The sequence below is a fragment of the Phaenicophaeus curvirostris genome, chromosome 1, assembly GCF_032191515.1.
Source record: "Phaenicophaeus curvirostris isolate KB17595 chromosome 1, BPBGC_Pcur_1.0, whole genome shotgun sequence".
In the NCBI taxonomy this organism is placed as follows: Eukaryota; Metazoa; Chordata; class Aves; order Cuculiformes; family Cuculidae; genus Phaenicophaeus; species Phaenicophaeus curvirostris.
In genome coordinates this window covers 207,318,609-207,339,447 of record NC_091392.1, presented here as the reverse complement: position 1 = coordinate 207,339,447, position 20,839 = coordinate 207,318,609, and the positions used below count along the sequence as shown (strand labels likewise).

The window sequence follows — 20,839 nt, the reverse complement described above, 5'->3', positions numbered from 1 at the left end:
CATAAAAATTCTAAACACAAAGTATATATATTTCTTATTATTTCCATCATCTTTCTGTTCTCTGAGACATGAATTGGAGGATTATTTTTTTCTCAATACACTGAGGTATCATCTTAACTCAGCCTGCAGGGCATTTTAGCTGTTAAAAACCTTGCACTTCAAGTTGACAGTGAACAAGCTCTAGAGCTGTGTGGGAGAAACGAGTGAAAAGGTTATATGGCATGATGAATAGACAACTGATTTCTCTTGATTATTGTTATTTGCAGCCATCAGAGTAACGGGTTATTACAGTGGAGGAACTGAAGCTTGTAAGAATATGATCAATCAATCTAAGGGAACGGATAATTTAGCTTGTGGTTTTGTATGAATTGCAGCCGAGAATGGAGGTGGGAAGGTGAGGAGTTAAGGTGCAATTGGCAATATTTCTAAATAACCAGCTTTAAAGAAGGATTTTAAGCATATGTAAAAGGTTCAAGGTGGAATTCAGTCAACCTGGGGCTGCATGTTGCTTTCTTACTATGTTTCTTTCCGATGACTCTATCATGCCGTTACCGTGTAGTGTGTGTGTTGACCTTCGAGCAGTACACGCTGTCGTTTTACAGGGCAGTAAAATGGTTGCAGGAGGTAATTTCTCACCCCGTGCACAGTTTAGGGTTTTGATTACGTCCAGACTCAAAAGGCAAACACGACAGCTGCAGCATTAAACCATTGACCTAGGGGCTGAGCTCTGGATTTTACCAATTACAACTATTGTTGGCACAAACTGCTGTTTTTTCCTAGAATTCTGCATTTACCCATTGATAGGACAGAAAATATGACTTGAAATGTACTTAAAGTTGAATGTATCTATGGGAAGTTTGGACTGCTGCTTTGTTTCGTAGTCTACTAAGAGGGCATCATATATGAGGGCATAAGAGATCAAACCTATTAATAATTGCCTTCTGAAATTGTCTGGCTTTATTCTGTTCCTATATAGGGTGAACGTTGGACTTCTTTTGCTTTTAAAGCTCTCCCTAAAACTCTTAGAATCATTGAATAGTTTGGGTTGGAAGGAACCTTAAAGATCATCCAGTGCCAGTCCCCCTGCCATGGGCAGGGACATCTCTCACTAGATCTTAGATGTTTTCCTTTGCTTATTCTGAGGTGGTTTAAGGATGTGGTAGTCACAGGCTTCAAGTTTATGATAGCTCTTCCCTTCCGTGCTATTTTTCTATATCTGATCTGCTGTTCTTAGGGTGATTATATAGTCATTGCTGATTTTTCAGGAGGTTTTTTGTTGCTGGCATATTGATAGTGGTGGTGGTTGCTGTCACTGATGTCGGGAAATGAAGATGTTAGCCAGAAAGCTCTGAACTTGCAAACATCCAGAAAGAGCTGTAGGATAAAGGCATGAGGTTTAACAAGGCCAAATGCCGGGTCCTGCACTTGGGGCACAACAACCCTGAGCAGCTACAGACTAGGAGAAGTCTGTCTAGAAAGCTGCCTGGAGGAGAGGGACCTGGGGGTGTTGGTTGACAGCAACTGAACATGAGCCAGCAGTGGCCCAGGTGGCCAAGAAGGCCAATGGCATCTTGGCTTGGATCAGAAATGGCGTGACCAGCAGGTCCAGGGAGGTTCTTCTCCCTCTGGACTCGGCACTGGTGAGACCGCTCCTCGAATCCTGTGTTCAGTTCTGGCCCCTCACCACAAGAAGGATGTTGAGGCTCTGGAGCGAGTCCAGAGAAGAGCAACGAAGCTGGTGAACGGGGCTGGAGAACAGGCCTTATGAGGAGTGGCTGAGAGAGCTGGGGGTGTTTATCCTGGAGAAGAGGAGGCTGAGGGGAGACCTCATTGCTCTCTGCAACTACCTGAAAGGAGGTTGTAGAGAGGAGGGTGCTGGCCTCTTCTCCCAAGGGACAGGGGACAGGACAAGAGGGAATGGCCTCAAGCTCCGCCAGGGGAGGTTCAGGCTGGACATTAGGAAAAAATTCTTCACAGAAAGGGTCATTGGGCACTGGCAGAGGCTGCCCAGGGAGGGGGTTGAGTCACCTTCCCTGGAGGTGTTTAAGGCATGGGTGGACGAGACGCTGAAGGATGTGGGTTAGTGTTTGATAGGAATGGTTGGACTCGATGATCCGGTGGGTCTCTTCCAACCTGGTGATTCTATGATTCTATGATAAGAGTGGCTGCAGGATGATTTCCAGGAGGCTGAGCTTGTGCAGTCAGAGCAGCACTGGCCAGAGGAGAATATGCAGACCTGTCTGTGGGCAGTTTGCTCTCCTTGCTGGACATCCAGGTCATACATCAGCTGAGAGTAAAAACGATTCCAGTATCTATTAAAATAATTTAGTTGAGATAAAACTCATATTGGTGTCATTAGGACACTTAGGAGTTGCCTTAATGTTCTACCTTTGTTGTCATCGCTGCTGATAGAAGACACTTGGTCAGTGAAAAGAATGCACAGCAAGAATGTGTGAAAGGTCGTATCTGGGCCACCTTGTCAGGAATGGACAAAGATTACAAAAGCTGGTTTTTTATGTGATGAAATGTGACAAACCTGCCCTTTGCCACCTGTGAAAGAATTCCTTGCAGGCTGGGAATCTGGGAGCCAAGACGTGAGAGAAGCTTTTGCTATAACTGTCAGGCTCTTCCCGTCCCTGTGCTTTGGATGGAAAGAGCTGGCTCAAAATGAGAGAAGAATAAAGAAGATTTGGAGATTGGTGGATATAAGCTAATTGGATTACTGCTAGGAAAAGTATCGTCATAGAATCATAAAATGGATCGTAAAGATCATCCAGTTCCAACCCTCCTGTTATAGGCAGGGACACCTCCCACCAGATCAGGCTGCTCAAGACCTCATCCAACCTGGCCTTCAACACTTCCAAGGAGGGCGCAGCCGCAGCTTCCTTGGGCAACTTGTGCCAGTGTCTCACCACCCTCATCATCAAGAATTTCTTCCTAACGTCTAATCTAAGTCTTCCCCCTTCCAATATAAAGCCATTCCATCTCGTATCGCTCCATACCCTTGTAGAAAGTCCCTCCCCAGCTTTCTTTTAGCCCACTTCAGGTACTGGAAGGTCGTTCTAAGGTCTCCTCGGAGCTTTCTTTTCTCCAGACTGAACACGCCCAACTCTCTCAGCCTGTCCTCATATGGGAGGTGCTCCAGCCCTCTGATCATCTTCATGGCGCTCCTCTTGACCCCCTCAAACAGTTCATTCCATATCTTTCTTCTTTTAGGGGTTCCAGAACTGGATGGTAATGTTCCATGTGGGGTGTCACAAGAGTAGAGTAGAGAGGGAGAATCCCCTCCCTCACCCTGCTGGCCACACTTCTGATTCAGCCCAGGACTTGGGTTGAATTGACCTTCTGTGCTGCGAGCACACATTGCAGACTCATGAGGTTGCCATTGGTTGCTCTCCTTTTGGTCCTGCTCTGCTTCTGCCCTATCCTTTTGTCCTCATACCTTTATACTCATCTTGAAGCAACCCATGGAGCTAAATCAGCTGGGAACTGGTTTTCATTATGCTAACCTTCAGCTCGTTATCAGCTGATGGCAGAGAGACACGTGGCACTTCTCTGCTAGGATGAGAGCAGGAATGTGTGAATGGAAACATGAACAAGAGGGAAGCAGCTCTGATTTTGACAAGGTAACTGTCGCAGATTACACCCCGTGAAAAGCGATGCCTGAGCACCACGTACCAAGAGGTGAGAAAATTTTGGAACCAGGCATTTCCAGTACCTGAAGGGGGCCTTCCAGTACCCAAAGGGAGCCTAAAATAAAGCTGGAGAGGGACAGTTTACAGAGGCTTGTAGTGATAGGATGAGGAGCCATGGGTATAAACTGGAGAGGGGCACATTTAGACTAGACATAAGGAGGAATTTCTTTGTAATGAGAGTGGTGAGAACAGGTTGCACAGGGAAGTTGTGGCTGCCCCATCCCTGGAGATGTTCAAGGCCAGGTTGGATGGAGCCTTGGGCAGCCTGATCTAGTGGAACGCGTCCCTGCCCATGGAAGTGGAGTTGGAACTGTGTGATCTTTAAGATTCCTTCCAGCCCAAACTATTTTATGAAGTGTCGATCTGCTGGAGGGTCGGGAGGCTCTGCAAAGGGATCTGAACAGGCTGAACCGCTGGGCTGAGTCCAATGGCATGAGGTTTAACAAGGCCAAATGCCGGGTCCTGCACTTGGGGCACAACAACCCTGTGCAGTGCTACAGACTGGGAGAAGTCTGTCTAGAAAGCTGCCTGGAGGAGAGGGACCTGGGGGTGTTGGTTGACAGCGACTGAACAGGAGCCAGCAGTGGCCCAGGTGGCCAAGAAGGCCAATGACATCTTGGCTTGGATCAGAAATGGCGTGACCAGCAGGTCCAGGGAGGTTCTTCTCCCTCTGGACTCGGCACTGGTAAGACCGCTCCTCGAATCCTGTGTTCAGTTCTGGGCCCCTCACCACAAGAAGGATGTTGAGGCTCTGGAGTGAGTCCAGAGAAGAGCAACAAAGCTGGTGAAAGGGCTGGAGAACAGGCCTTATGAGGAACGGCTGAGAGAGCTGGGGTTGTTTAGCCTGGAGAAGAGGAGGCTGAGGGGAGACCTCATTGCTCTCTACAACTACCTGAAAGGACGTTGTAGAGAGGAGGGTGCTGGCCTCTACTCCCAAGTGACAGGGGACAGGACGAGAGGGAATGGCCTCAAGCTCCGTCAGGGGAGGTTTAGGCTAGACGTTAGGAAAAAATTCTTTACAGAAAGGGTCCTTGGGCACTGGAACAGGCTGCCCAGGGAGGGGGTTGAGTCACCTTCCCTGGAGGTGTTTAAGGCACGGGTGGACGAGGTGCTCAGGGATATGGTTTAGTGTTTGATGGGAACGGTTGGACTCGATGATCCGGTGGGTCTCTTCCAACCTGGTTGTTCTGTGATTCTGTGATACTCATCTTGAGGCAACCCATGGAGCTAAATCAGCTGGGAACTGGTTTTCATTATGCTAACCTTCAGCTCGTTTAGCTCCCCGTATCAGCTGATGGCAGAGAGACACGTGGCACTTCTCTGCTAGGTTGAGAGCAGGAATGTGTGAATGGAAACATGAACAAGAGGGAAGCAGCTCTGATTTTGACAAGGTAACTGTCGCAGATTACACCCCGTGAAAAGCGATGCCTGAGCACCACGTACCAAGAGGTGAGAAAATTTTGGAACCAGTCATTTCCAGTACCTGAAGGGGGCCTTCCAGTACCCAAAGGGAGCCTAAAATAAAGCTGGAGAGGGACAGTTTACAGAGGCTTGTAGTGATAGGATGAGGAGCCATGGGTATAAACTGGAGAGGGGCACATTTAGACTAGACATAAGGAGGAATTTCTTTGTAATGAGAGTGGTGAGAACAGGTTGCACAGGGAAGTTGTGGCTGCCCCATCCCTGGAGATGTTCAAGGCCAGGTTGGATGGAGCCTTGGGCAGCCTGATCTAGTGGAACGCGTCCCTGCCCATGGAAGTGGAGTTGGAACTGTGTGATCTTTAAGATTCCTTCCAGCCCAAACTATTTTATGAAGTGTTGATCTGCTGGAGGGTAGGGAGGCTCTGCAAAGGGATCTGAACAGGCTGGACCACTGGGCTGAGTCCAAAGGCATGAGGTTTAACAAGGCCAAATGCCGGGTCCTGCACTTGGGGCACAACAACCCTGTGCAGCGCTACAGACTAGGAGAAGTCTGTCTAGAAAGCTGCCTGGAGGAGAGGGACCTGGGGGTGTTGGTTGACAACCGACTGAACATGAGCCAGCAGTGGCCCAGGTGGCCAAGAACGCCAATGGCATCTTGGCTTGGATCAGAAATGGCGTGACCAGCAGGTCCAGGGAGGTTCTTCTCCCTCTGGACTCGGCACTGGTGAGACCGCTCCTCGAATCCTGTGTTCAGTTCTGGTTCCTCACCACAAGAAGGATGTTGAGGCTCTGGAGCGAGTCCAGAGAAGAGCAACAAAGCTGGTGAGGGGGCTGGAGAACAGGTCTTACGAGGAGCGGCTGAGAGAGCTGGGGGTGTTTAGCCTGGAGAAGAGGAGGCTGAGGGGAGACCTCACTGCTCTCTATAACTACCCGAAAGGAGGTTGTAGAGAGGAGGGTGCTGGCCTCTTCTCCCAAGTGATGGGGGACAGGACGAGAGGGAATGGCCTCAAGCTCCGTCAGGGGAGGTTTAGGCTGGACATTAGGAAAAAATTCTTCACAGAAAGGGTCATTGGGCACTGGAACAGGCTGCCCAGGGAGGTGGTTGAGTCACCTTCCCTGGAGGTGTTTAAGGCACGGGTGGACGAGGTGCTAAGGGACATGGTTTAGTGTTTGATAGGAATGGTTGGACTCGATGATCTGGTGGGTCTCTTCCAACCTGGTGATTCTAGGATTCTATGATTCTATGATTTCCTTCATTGCTCTGGTCACTCACATGCTGCAGGCATGAGTATTTTGGATTAATGCTAATGCCCCTAGTTGATCTGTACTGCCCAGTTTAAGTTTACTTCCTTCTGCACACCCTAGGAGTTCCCCTAAATATATAGAATCTACCAGCCAGTGTTCTACAGCTGGTAATTAGTACCATTTAGCAGCTGCTAAGCAGGATAATAGCCTGTTATCCTTGAAGATCTCTAATACAAGTTGTAATTACTTGCTTACACAGCTTCTAAACCAGCTGGCATAAACTTGCTCAGCGTGGTGCAGGAGTTTAAAAGAGGGACTGAGTCTTGTTTGATATGGAATGTAAGTCAGCAGTAATTTGATTTATGCCAATTAAGTAGCTTTGATATAGGAGCAACATAAGGGATAAGTAAAACAGAGGGGGCATACAGTCTATTCAGCAAAAAAAACCCTGTTGTTATGCAAATTTTTTACCTTTCACTGTCACTCTAGGGAAAAGGATGAGCTGGTCAATTTTTTCAAATGAAGCTGATTCTGACCACAGAGTGAGTTATTTTGCTGATGTGTGTTGTAGTATTTTAATTTAATGACTACAGCATTGGAAAACTGCAAATTTAATAACCATAGAACCATCGAATTGCTTGGTTGGGAAAGATCTTCGAGATCATTGAGTCCAACTGTACTTGTCCACTAACAAACCATATCCCTGAGCGTCTCACCTACTCATCTTTTAAATACCTCCAGGGATAGGGACTCAGCCACCTCCCTGGGCAGCCTCTGCTGGTGCCTGAGAACCCTTTTTATCAAGAAGTTACTCCTGATGTCCAATCTGAACCTCCCCTGGTGCAGCTTGAGGCCATTGCCTCTCATCCTATGGCCTGTCACTTGGGAGAAGAGACCAACACTCACCTCTCTACAACCTCCTCTCAGGTAGTTGTAGATGGTGATAAGGCCTCCACTCAGCCTCCTTTTCTCCAGCTAAACAATCCCATTTCCCACAGCAGCTCCTCATAACCCTTGTTCTCCAGCCCCTTTACGAGTGTTGTTGCCTTTCTCTGGATGCACTCCAGCCCCTCAATGTCTTTCTTGCAGCGAGAGATCCAAAACTGAACACAGTATTCAAGCTGTGCCCCCGTTAATGCCAAGTTTAGGGGCACAATCACTTCCCTGGTCCTGCTGACCACGTTTTTTCTGATATAGGTCAAGATCCCACTGAGCTTTGGCCACCTGGGCCGCTGCTGACTGATATTCAGCCGCTGTCAACCAACACTCCCATGTCCTTCCTTCCACGCAGCTTTCCAGCCACTCTCCCCTAAGCCTATAACACTACTGTAAAGTTCTGAAACTATTATTCACTTCTGCAAACCTTCGAATGTACAATTGGGTGTGTCTGTATTTGAAAAGTTAGCTGAAAAACTCCATCGCTATTTTTAAAAGCTTTCAAATTGACAGATATTTCTAAGGTGAACCCAGTGGAGAGCAAGCTTTTGTAATAACCAACTTTAGTCTGTTGACAATGTTCTTGCTGGTTTTAGTCGTCTTTGTCAGGACCTCCAGGAGAATCCACACATGGGAAGTGGATAAAGTCATAGAATCATAGACTAGTTCGGGTTGGAAGGACCTTAAAGATCATCCAGTTCCAACCCTTCTGCCACACATCCCATTAGATTATGTTCCTCAAGGCCCCACCAACCTGGCCGTGAACACCTCCAGGGATGGGGCATCCACAGCTTCCCTAGTTAACCTGTTCCAGTGCCTCACCACTCTCCTCATGAAGAAATTCCTCGTTATGTCTAGTCTAAATCTTCCCCTCTCCTGTTTATACCCATTGCCCCTAGTTTTATCGCTCCAAGCCTTCGTAAACAGTCCCTCCCCTTCTTTCTTGTAAGAAATATGTATGTAGAATGTAATAGGTGACCTAGATGCGAAGATATTTTATTGTCTTTTTGCCTTTGAAAAAGTAACTCTCATAAGCATGATGGAGGTGAGAGCTTTGAGAAAAGCCCTGTTTAAATTTACTGTACAACCAGCTACTTTATCCTAAGGTTAGAGAGTTCATCTTATGGTAGATTTTAAAAAGCTCTGATTTTGTTGTAGTTTAGTTTCTGTAGTTCACTAACAGAAATTCAGAATTCAGATAGCTGTGTGCTACCAGGTTTTAACGACACAGCTCTTTTGGTCTGGGAAGGAGCTACGTTGGTGAAAACCCTTCCTGTGCTATCAGCTACGGTGATAGAAGCAATATTTTTAGTTAAGCGTGTGTTATTTTTTGAGGTGGTCTTGAATCATTTTAGCAGCAGCTCTGTGATATCTACAGGTCTAAGTTACAGCGAGGTAAAATCACAGCTTTATAAACGAGTGCGACAGACCTTAGCACAGCAGTTTTCACCCTGTGACCTGGACCAAGCTCTAAGTCTAAAGAGTTAAGTAAAAATGAAGGAAAAACAAGGGTTCACCACCATTGCCTAGTGCCCTTGCAGCAATATCTTTGGGTCATGGAACTGAATGTCTACTTCTAGTCTTCTCTAAATTCTTGTGGTTTACACCACAGACTTTCCACATAAATTACTGGGATTTACACCACAGACTTTCCACATAAATTACTGGGATTTACACCACTATTTTATAGACAGGTCCAGAAGAGGCCTACAAAGATGATCCAAGGGCTGGAGCACCTCTGCCATGAGGACAAATTGAGGGAGTTGGGGTTGTTCAGCCTGGAGAAGAGAAAGGTCCAGGGAGACCTTAGAGCGACCTTCCAGTACCCTAAAGGGTCTACAAGAAAGCTGGAGAGGGACTGTAAAGCTTGTGGTGATAGGACAAGGGGGAACGTGTATAAACTGGAGAGGAGCAGATTTAGATTAGGCATTAGGAAGAATTTCTTCACTCTGAGAGCAGTGAGACGCTGGCACAGGTTACCAAGGGATGTTGTGGCTGCCCCATCCCTGGAGGCTTTTAAGGCCAGGTTGGATGGGACCTTGGGCATCTGATCTAGTGGGATTTCCCTGCTTGTGGCAGGGGGGTTGGAACTAGATAATCTTTAAGGTCCCTTCTAACCCTAACTATTCTATAATTCTATGATTCAAAATGATCTCAGAGTCTACACTGCTTTTCCATGGGTATGTCTGTCTATCCAGAGTCTTAGAAGCAGAGATTTCACGATGTAATTTAGACGTGCCACCTTTGACTCCTGCTTGTTGTGACTTTTATGTAAGTTGATTCGTACCCTTGTGCTTTGGCACCGTAAAAACCACATATTAGTGTTTTTCAGTCCGTTAGATGTGTGTCCTTAATATTTTCCAGTTTAGGCATAGACTACATTAAATTTCATGGATATAAAAATGGCACGAAAGAAGGGATTTGCCTGAAGAAGTGGTTTTAAATTTAGCAGTTACTAAATTACAGTAGTCCCTAAACTCATGAATTATTCTGGCTATGTCAACAATAGAAATATCTGTCCCACTGAGGGAGCTGTGACCCTCCTCACAGATCTCATTGGAGTTTGACTTAGTGTCTGTGTGACCCAGATAGATAAATATTATTTTTATGTGGTTTTCCGGTTCTAGTTGTCTTGGATAAGACAAGGGCTGTGCTCTCGACCTCCAGAGTGATAGTTTGTTGGCAAGTAGCTGTCAGGCTTGTTGGATGATTGGGCACGGGTGGATAATAGTTAAGGGTTCAAGGTCTGGTGGGAAAATACCAGAGGTCTAGGCAGAAAGCAGGGGACCTATCTTGACATATGCTTAACTGTTGCTGCTTGAAGTTCACTCCCGTGGAGTGATCAAGCCCCTAAACTACTTCCAAGCCTGAGATCTGACTGAGCTCTCCACAAGTAGAGCATGGGATAAAACTAATGTGTTTTCACAGAATCATTGAATAGCGAGGGTTGAAAGGCACCTTGAAGATCATCCAGTTCCAACATGGCCAGCAGGTCAAGGGAGGGGATTCTGCCCCTCTATTCCTCTCTTGTGAGACCTCACCTGGAGTATTGTGTCCAGTTCTGGAATCCTCAACATAAGAAGGATCTGGAGCTGTTTCAACAGATCCAGAGGAGGCTACAAAGATGATCAGAGGGCTGGAGAACCTCTGCTATGAGGAGAGGCTGAGAGCGTTGGGCTTATTCAGCCTGGAGAAGAGAAGGCTGCAGGGAGACCTTACAGCGACCTTCCAGTACCTGAAGGGGGCTACAAGAAAGCTGGGGAGGGACCTTTTCTAAGAGCACGTGGTGACAGGATTAGAGGGAATGACGTTGAGTTGGAAGGGGGGAAGATTTAGATTAACCATTGGGAAGAAATTCTTGATGATGAGGGTGGTGAGACACTGGCACAGGTTGCCCAGGGAAGTTGTGGCTGCCCCATCCCTGGAAGTGTTCAAGGCCAGGTTGGATGGGGCCTTGAGCAGCCTGGTCTTGTGGGAGGTGTCCCTGCCCATGGCAGGAGGGTTGAACCTGAATAATCTTTGAGGTCCCTTCCAATCCAAAACATTCTGTGACTCTATGATTTCTGGAACAGAGTTATCTAAGACTTTCAATTCATCCCAAATTATTAGCAATAACTAGTGTATTTTTGTCAAAAGAAATAATGAACATAAGGTGAAGATTTTCATACTCATAGTCAAGTCTTAAATGGATGACCTAATTGACTTATAAGGTAAGGAGGAGGATTTTGCTTCTGTGATCCTCTTTTCTTTATTTTCTTTTTTAATGTGTTTGGCAAGGGGGGATTAATTCAAGGAAAGAGAAATGTTTTTCGCATATTTTTATATGCAGATGAATGTAGCATAAAATCCTGATTCAGAACAAAAACTCTTGCCCAGATGAAAGGAGTTTTCATATCTTGCCCTGTTAGTCTTTGTGATTTGAATTTCCTGAAGCAACAATTAGTCTACATACAATAATGAGGGAGAATAAGCCAGACAGAGAAAAGAATGACTGAGCTTTCATCTGCTTACCCTGACTTTTTGCGTGTGACTTGATCATCTTTTTAAGGTCATAGTTATTTAATATTTTACTTTAAGATCAGAGTTTATGAATTAATTCTTTATGCTGTAATATTGGTCTACATTTCTCCTTGGGGCAAGAAAGCACGGGAAAAGCATTCATATGAATTTCAATCTCAGATTGTGGAATGGTTTGTCATTTTTTAGCTTGAACAGCAAGGTATTGCTAAATGGAACTGGAAAGGTATTAATTTTGCATAGCTTCTCTGTAAGAACCACGTCTTCAGGAGTTTGATGAAAGGAAGGGATTCCGTATGGAATCATAGAGTGACTTGGTTGGAAAAGACCTTTGAGATCATCAGCTTCAACTGTACCCATCCACTACTAAACCGGATCCCTGAGCACTTCATCTACTTGTCTTTTAATACCTCAAGGAATAGTGACTCAACCACCTCCCTAGGCAGCCTCTGCCGGTGCCGGAGAACCCTTCTGGTGAAGAAACTTTTCCTGATGTCCAATCTGAACCTTCCCTGGTGCAACTTGAGGCCATTTCCTCTCATCCTATCACCTGTCACTTGGGAGAAGAGACCAACACCCACCTCCCTACGATCTCCTTTCAGGCAGTTGTAGACAGTGATAAGTGTCTCCCCTCAGCCTTCTTCTCTCTAGGCTAAACAACCCCAGTTCCCAGAGCTGCCTCTCCTACAGCTTCTTCTCCAGCCCCTTTACCAGCTCTGTTGCCCTTTTTCGAACACATTCTAGAACCTCAAAGTCTTTCTTATGCTGAGGGGCTCAAAACTGTGAATTGCCATATGTTCTGTTCCTAAGGCTGAGGGGAGACCTCATTGCTCTCTACAACTACCTAAAAGGAGGTTGTGGAGAGGAGGGTGCTGGCCTCTTCTCCCAAGTGACAGGGGACAGGACGAGAGGGAATGGCCTCAAGCTCCACCAGGGGAGGTTTAGGCTGGACGTTAGGAGAAAATTCTTCACAGAAAGGGTCATTGGGCACTGTCAGAGGCTGCCCAGGGAGGGGGTTGATTCACCTTCCCTGGAGGGGTTTAAGGGATGGGTGGACGAGGTGCTGAGGAACATGGTTTAATATTTGATAGGAATGGTTGAACTTGATGATCCAGTGGGTCTTTTCCAACCTGGTGATTCTATGATTCTGTGATCCAGCCTGGTCTTGAGCATGTTCGGGGATGGGGCATCCACAACTTCCCTGGGCAACCTGTGCCAGTGTCTCACCACCCTCATCGTGAGGAATTTCTTCCTAATGTCTAATCCAAATCTCCCCCCTTCCAATTTAAGCCATTCCCCCTCATCCTAGCACTCCATCCGCTTGTAAAAAGTCTTGAATCGTTACTGTGCTGTTCTGCTCCAGGAATGAACACTGGTAGCAAGAGTTAGTCGATGCTTTGATTCTAAGTGAAAAGGTTACAAAGGCAATGAAGTCCATGGGGAACAAGTGCTGAATTTTCACGCTCTAGTGAGCACCAATACGAGGGGTTGTGATTTCTCATGCTTTTATCAGCCTGTTTTAATTTCAAAGGGTTTTGATAGATGTGGAGTGGGGTTTGGCTCCAAAGATGGTTTTAAGAATTATGTTATGTCCGTGTTCTGTCGGCGCACTGCAAAGGTTAAATTGAGTGCAGGTCATTTAGCGTTGGCGTGATGATTAATTTCAAGTGATGTACGTTATGAACACTAATTTCAATTATTTACAGAAAAAGCCAACAAATCTAATGGGAACACTACAAAGTCAAATAAAACGCGTTGACTGTGATTTTGCCCCTAAATGAACTAATCAGACCATTGTGACCTTCCTCCTGCTCCCCTCCTCTGTCATATGTACAGAACTGATGTGCTCATCAGCCCGCTTGAGAAGTCCTTGATACTGTTCATATTTCAAATCATTATCAAAAGTCTTTTGCTTTCAGGCTTAGCCATTAAAATAGATGAGATGGGAAATGCTGACATGATAGTTTTGCAAATGTTATCTGAGAGGTTTGCATATATTATTAAACCTCTTAATGAAGATGATGAAGAATCGGCCTATTAGCAGCTCAGAATTAGGTATATTGCTGCGGTAATTCTTATTGCTCTTTCCTTTGATATTTCAGTGCTGCGGCTGTTGAAGGATGGTGCTGACCCTCATATGCTCATTTCCTCAGGAGGCTCCTTACTCCATCTGGTAAGAGTGATTGAAGATTAGTGTTAGTGACTGTGGATAAATACGGTGGGATGCTGAGTAGCAGATTGGGCGTATTAACAAAAAGAAAAGCTTAGCCACGTTGGGTTTTTTTATCTACACTGCCCTCCACAGCGATTATGATTGTATCCAGCTATGCGTGTGAAATAAATGGTTGTTTCCAAATGGCTTACAAAAGGATGGATCGTGTCCTAGGAATGGGAACTAACAAAGTAGAACGAGATATTTTATTTATAAATCATATGTGCAGTAAGAAGGAACAGAGGGAACGTCGCGTGATTTCAGAGGTAGAATTACATGGTTCAGAGACTCTAACCTATATGAAAACATCACAATGTAACATTTTTTCTTAGGTTTTGGGCGTGTTTTCTTGTACCAATTTTCTATATGTTGCTATTTAACGTATTAACTGCATTTAGTTTATCGTTGTTTGCATATCAATTTAGATTAGGTGCTGGAGTACCTTCCATACGAGGACAGGCTGAGAGGGTTGGGCTTGTTCAGCCTGGAGAAAAGAAGTCTCCAAGGAGACCTTAGAGTGACCTTCCTGTACCTGAAAGGGCCTCCAAGAAAGCTGTGGAAGGACTGTTTACAAAGGCTTGGAGTTGTAGGACTAGGGGCAATGGGTATAAACTGGAGAGGGGCAGATTTAGACTAGGCATAATGAGGAATTTCTTCACGATGAGGGTAGTGAGGCACTGGCGAAGATTGCCGAGAGAAGTTGTGGCTGCCCCATCCTTGGAGGTGTTCAAGGCCAGGTTGGAAGGGCCCTGGGCAGCCTGATCTAGTGGGAGGTGTCCCTGCCCATGGCAGCGGGGGTGGAACTATCTTTAAGGTTTCTTCCAACCCAAACTCTTTTATGATTCTATGATTAAATAGCTGGAAAGCAAAAGAAAAACAGTTTGCAGACAATGACCAAAAGAGGAAGCCATGGGATCCTCAAAGGTAGTCACTGAATTCTCATTAGACAAGTACGAAAAAAGGGAGTACTTGTCGATTTAATGGGAAGAGTGCCAGTTTTCTCCTGGAACTTTGACTAAGATGCCCAATTGGTTCACAAAATCCATTAAAAAAAGAAATGAGGAGAAGCAGCGATTAAATTGCTGCTACAAATCTAGGCTCTTTTCAAACCAGTAAGTAATCACAAAAGGCTCTACATCTATTATTAATACACAAATTGCTCAGTGACATCTGTCGTTTGTTTTGCATGGAAGCTCAGTTCTGGGCCCCTCACCACAAGAAGGATGTTGAGGCTCTGGAGTGAGTCCAGAGAAGAGCAACGAAGCTGGTGAGGGGGCTAGAGAACAGGCCTTATGAGGAGCGGCTGAGAGAGCTGGGGGTGTTTATCCTGGAGAAGAGGAGGCTGAGGGGAGACCTCATTGCTCTCTACAACTACCTGAAAGGAGGTTGTAGAGAGGAGGGAGCTGGGCTCTTCTCCCAAGTGATGGGGGACAGGACGAGAGGGAATGGCCTCAAGCTCCGCCAGGGGAGGTTCAGGCTGGACATTAGGAGAAAATTCTTCACAGAAAGGGTCATTGGGCACTGGACCAGGCTGCCCAGGGAGGGGGTTGAGTCACCTTCCCTGGAGGTGTTTAAGGCACGGGTGGATGAGGTGCTGAGGGACATGGTTTAGTGTTTGATAGGAATGGTTGGACTCGATGATCCAGTGGGTCTCTTCCAACCTTGTTATTCTATGATTCTATGATTCCTTCTAGGGAAATTTTTGCTTAATGGTGCCTTAAAAATGTGATTGGTATGAGATTATTGTGAAAGGATTTTCAACAGGCTATGGGTAACTCTAGGCTTGCTTTCTTAACAACTCAGAGTTGGACCATCCCCTCAGTAAGTGGCAAAAGGCCCCATCAAATTATCAGATATTTATACACATTACACAATAAGGATTATTTCTTTTGAAAGTTCTTTATGTTTTTCCAGGGTGTTTTTCCATGGGCTCTCAGTTCCCTATTGTTTGTTGTTCTTCTTTGAAGTTCACCTTGGTAATTCATCTCTACTGTCTTGTTTTGGTTCTCCCTCAAAAGTGATACTTCATGTTTCTCCACCGACCATAAAAATCGCTCATCTTCTTACTTGAAACACTTCTATTTAATCGAATCGTAGAATGGTTTGGGTTGGAAGGGACCTCAAAGATCATCCAGCTCCAACCCCCCTGCCATGGTCAGCGACACCTCCCACTAGATCAGGCTGCCCAAGGCCCCATCCAACCTGGTCTTCAACACCTCCAGGGATGGGGCAGCCACAGCTTCCCTGGGCAACCTGTTCCAGTGCCTCACCACTCTTTTTAAGGATGACCTTTAAGGTTCCTTCCAACCCAAACCATTCTATGATTTCAGCAGATTTCATATAGTGTTTTTTCACAGGCAATAAAGGTTTCTGTGAATCGTGTACTTGGAACTTGTGGTCTCCACAAAACTATTTCTCTTGTCCCCTACACACACAACAGTTTAACTACAGTGCATCATTGATGATCTCAAAGGTCTCTTCCAACGTTGTGATTTGATAGTTGTATGATCTACTCAATCGAAATGCTAAACGGAGCAAAAATTGTAAGTTATAAATTCAGTTGTACACTGAGTAAAACCACCGTCCCTAATCTGCTCTTCTTTCTTCTAGTGCGCCCGCTACGACAATGCATTTGCTGCGGAAATCCTGATAGACAGAGGAGTCAATATAAATCATCAAGATGAGGATTTTTGGACATCAATGCATGTAGCCTGCGCATGTGATAATCCTGATATTGTTCTGCTACTCCTACTCGTAAGTAAAACGATTAAATGCCTTGTGTGCTTGAAAAAGTGAGGTCTCCAAAGTCACTGCAAGAGGGTCCAGATTTTGTATTGATATAAAATATCATAGATCTAAGTGGAAAGGTGGGTCCTTTCCAACCTGGTGGTTCTGTGACTCTATGATTCTTGTGCTGATTGGTCAGCTAGGATGTTGATGGCCCAGGTGCTGGTGTTTCAAGTCCTGCACGTGCTGGAGAAGGTGCAATAATGTGTCAGAGGCCAGTTCTACCAATAATACGACTAAGATGCATTTTCTTATGCTCTATTTATTAAAAATAGCGCAGCACTATTCTACTGATAATAGTGATGCAAGAAATTATAGATTACACCGTACACATAGCAATGCAATACGAATCATCCATGGGTCATCTATTTTGTTTTGGGCCTCTTGATCAGGCTCTGTCCCTTCAATGTAGTGAAGCATTTTTAGGCCTTTAATGAGAATATAGCTTAAACATCAATTCCAAGTCTCTCCTCTTCCCTGTGGTCAGGAGCTTATATTTCTGGTAAGTGCTCAAATGGGATATTTGGATAACTTGCTTTCTCTTTTCTTTGTTTTTTCTGATAAAGGTTGAGCTCACAGTCTTATCAAAACCTCCTTAAAAGCAATTATTTACTCAGTTACACTCAGGATTCACGAAGAACTGTTCGTGGAGGTGATCAAAATGAGGCCAATTTAATATTTATCTCATCACCTTTGACTTTTTGAAGCAGAGTTTACCCAATATACAACATTCAGCATTTGTAGGGAATGGTTTTTTTCATATTGTGCTTTTATTCCTAGGAGTGCAGCACACTGAGGAATAGTTACATGATTTTGAGTCAATGACTATGTTAACAATAATATAATGCCACGTATCTGAAAGATGTGCTGTAGCTACTCTCTGAACTCCTGTAAATAGCATAGACTTTGCTAAAAACTTTATTTGGAACCTGGAATTACCTTTGCTTTGTTCTGTGGTTGCCTCTTCCAGTCTCTAATTCTGGTTTTAACACGGACCTGTACCAGATGGTCTCTGGTAATTTCTTAGGGTTCTGATGTCTTCTGAGGATATACCTGCTCTAGAATCATAGAATGGTTTGGGTTGGAAGGAACATTAAAGAATAATAAATAGAAGACTGTGCAAGAGAAGGAGAAATATTTTTAGGTCAGCAATATTTTTAGGTCAGATATTAGGGGGAATTTCTTTACTGAAAGGGTTGTAAGTGTTGGAATAGGTTTCCTAGGGAGATGGTTAAGTCACGGAATAGTTAGGGTTGGAAGGAACCTTAAAGATCATTCAGTTCCAAGCCTCTGCCATGGGTAGGGGCATCCCACTAGATCAGGCTGCCCAATATCTCATCCAACCTGGTCTTCAACACCTCCAGGGATGGGGCAGCCGCAACTTCCCTGGGAAACCTGTTCCAGTGTCTCACCACTCTCGGGGTGAAGAAATTCTTCCTCATGTCTACTCTAAATCTACCCGTCTCGAGTTTATACCCATTCCCCCTTGCCCTATCACCATAAGCCTTTATGAACAGTCCCTCTCTAGCTTTCTTGTAGGCTCCTTTCAGGTACTGGAAGGTCACTATAAGATCTCCTTGGAGCCTTCTCTTCTCCAGGCTGAACAACCCAAACTCTTTCAGCCTGTCCTTGTATGGGAGGTGCTATAGACCTCAGATCATCTTTGTGGCCTCCTCTGGAGCCATTCCAACAGCTCCATCTCCTTCTTACATTGAGGATTCCAGAACTGGACACAATACTCTAGATGAGGTCTCGCAAGAGAGAAATAGAGGGGCAGAATCCCCTCCCTCGACCTGCTGGCCACGCTTCTTTTGATGCAGCCCGGGGTACTTTTTGCCTTCTGGGCTGCGAGTGCACATTGCTGGCTCGTGTTGAGCTTCTCATGGACCATCATCGCAAGCCCTTCTCTGCAGGGCTGCTCTCAATTGCACCATCCCCCACTGTGTACTGAAAACGGCGATTGCCCCGACCCAGGTGTAGGAGTCATTGTCCCTCGAGTTGTTTAAAAGATAAGTTGGTGTCGTACTTGGGGACATAGTCTACTGGCAGACTTAACAGGGCTGGACTGATAGTCGGACTCAATGATCTTAAGGGTCTTTTCCAACTGAAACCATTTCATGATTCTATAATACTTTTTGAGCTGTGACATTAATGCTATCCTTCATAACATCTGACAAAGTGAAGATGGAAACTGAGGTTCCAGGGAAGTATTTTTCACAACTCTGAACTGTCTTTGCATTTGATATTAGGAATTACTTTGCCTTGAGGTTAAAGTGTTTCATGGACCGTGCATAATGTGTAGTGTGAGTCTGGATAGTGTTAATACAAGCTACAGGCAGCTCCTATTATGCCACAGTTTTTAGTTGAAAGAGAAAATAATGCTGCATGTACCTTCATAAATTACTTTTACATTAATATTTCTTCTGGATTGCCTTTAAAACATAGGCAATGCTTTTCATATATTTTAAAGAAGTGAGTTAAAAGGTAATAGTATGGTCCTTTAATTGATTAAGTCTTATTAAGCATGTCCAGTTTCTGATTTTATCCCACTTTTGGTCCTTTAATTGATTAAGTCTTATTAAGCATGCCCATTTTCTGATTTTATCCCACTTTTGGTGGCTTTCTTGTTTCTCTGGCTGAGACAAGGCGGTGACATATTCATCAGTCTAGCTGTAGTAACTCACTATTTCTGTCTTCTAGCAGACTGGAAAGACAAAAGTAAAACTTGTTAGCTGAAATATCTTTCACTGAGACACCGGAGGGGCTTTAGCTGTTTATAGGGTGATAATTTGCTCTTGTGTCCTGTTGGAAGACTAGAATCATAGAATGGTTTGGGTTGGAAGGGACATTAAAGATCATCCAGTTCCAACCCCTTTTGATGGGCAGGGACACCTCCCACTAGATCAGGCTGCCCAAGGCCCCATCCAACTTGGTCTTGAGCATTTCCAGGGATGGGGCAGCCACAACTTCCCTCGGCAACATCTTATGGTGTCTCACCATCCTCATTGTGAAGAAATTGTAGGCACTGGTTTTGGAATAAATGCAGAATGAAATGCTTGAAGCTATTTCTTTCTCTCCCGGTGTTTTACCTAAGGTGTTATAGCTTTCTAGGGACATATTACTGTCTTCTACATTTAATAGCTGTTGTCAAGGTGGCAGGAGAGACATTGAACAGTCCAGCCAGGAAATATATTCCATGTCTGCTGTATAGTCAGCCAACGAAGAACGTACCCCCAAGGCAGCTGCTAGCACATGAAGAAATGCAGAGATCAAAGGTGATCCGTAGAGGTCTGGTTGCCATGCAAATGAAGTGGTAAAGACCGTGTTTATCAATCATTGCCTTTCTGCATCCCTGTTGGGTGTTTTCCTCTTGGGATTGGAGACTGTTTCTGTGTATGTTGTACAAAGCAGGCTCCTATAGCAGGTTGAGGAGATTGCTCTCATTTAAGAGCAAAGATGCATAGGCTTGCGCACATTTGTTCCCACGTGGAATCTCCAGAAGCATATGAAAAGCAGTCAGACTTATCAGAGGTATCTGCTCTGTCTTGCCTCACTGCCTTTTGAAGTCTTGGGACTAGACACATGGATAGCAGTGTTGTCTGATTGGGGTGTGTGTCTTTTCCATTATCTCTGGACACGTTGCAACATTTTATTTTGCATTACTTCCCTATATTTGTTTTTATACCATAGAATCATGGAATTGTGTGGTTGGAAAAGACCTTTGAGATCATTGAGTCCAACCGTACCTGTCCACCACTAAACCATATCTGTAAGCACCTAATCTCCCTTCCAAGGATGAGGACTCCACCACCTCCCTGGGCAGCCTCTTCTGATGCCTGAAAACCCTTTCGATGAAGACATTTTTCTTGATGTCCGAGCTGAACCTGCTCTGGAGCAACTTGAGGCCATTCCCTCTCAGCCTACTCCCTGTCACTTGGGAGAAGAGACCAACACCCACGTCTCTACAACCCCCTTTCAAGCAGTTGTAGGCAGTGATAAAGTCTTCCCTCAGCCTCCTTTCCTCCAGGCTAAACAACCCCAGTTTGCTCAGCCGCAACTCGTAAGACTCATTAGTATTTAATATGAATGGTTGGACTCAATGATCCTGTGGCTCTTTTCAAACCTAGTGATTCTGTGATTCTGATTGTGTTGCAGACTACAAGCTTTCTTTATGACTTGCTACTACACTTTAATATCAGAGCACTTCACAGGTAACTCATCGTTGAGCCGTACTGTTGGGCTTACACATAACAAGTTGATAGTTACAAGTTCTCCGTTTTAATATATCTTCATTTTTGGTTTGGAGGGTGTTTCTTTTCCCTCCTCCCCCCTCCCAAACCATCATGGAATCTTTGCTGTTGACTGACCTAAGGCTGAGATCAGCAGAGAAGAAGAATTTGTGTGAGAACGCATTTACGTAGTGTAATTCACTTGATTTTGCCGTCATAGAATCGCTTGATTGGGAAAGACCTTTGAGAACGTTGAGTCCAACCGTACCTGCCCACTATTAAAATATATCCCTGAG

General features: G+C 45.0%; 1 protein-coding gene across 3 annotated transcripts in view; it reads left to right on the top strand.

Moving 5' to 3' along the window:
* Positions 1–20,839, top strand: part of MYO16 (myosin XVI) — a 303,016-nt gene that overhangs the window by 67,630 nt on the left and 214,547 nt on the right. For all 3 annotated transcript variants that reach the window (XM_069883455.1, XM_069883453.1, XM_069883454.1), the window contains exons 3-4: positions 13,418–13,488; positions 16,138–16,281. In XM_069883455.1, the coding sequence (XP_069739556.1) occupies positions 13,418–13,488; positions 16,138–16,281 (215 nt within the window). The remainder of the gene's footprint in view (positions 1–13,417; positions 13,489–16,137; positions 16,282–20,839) is intronic.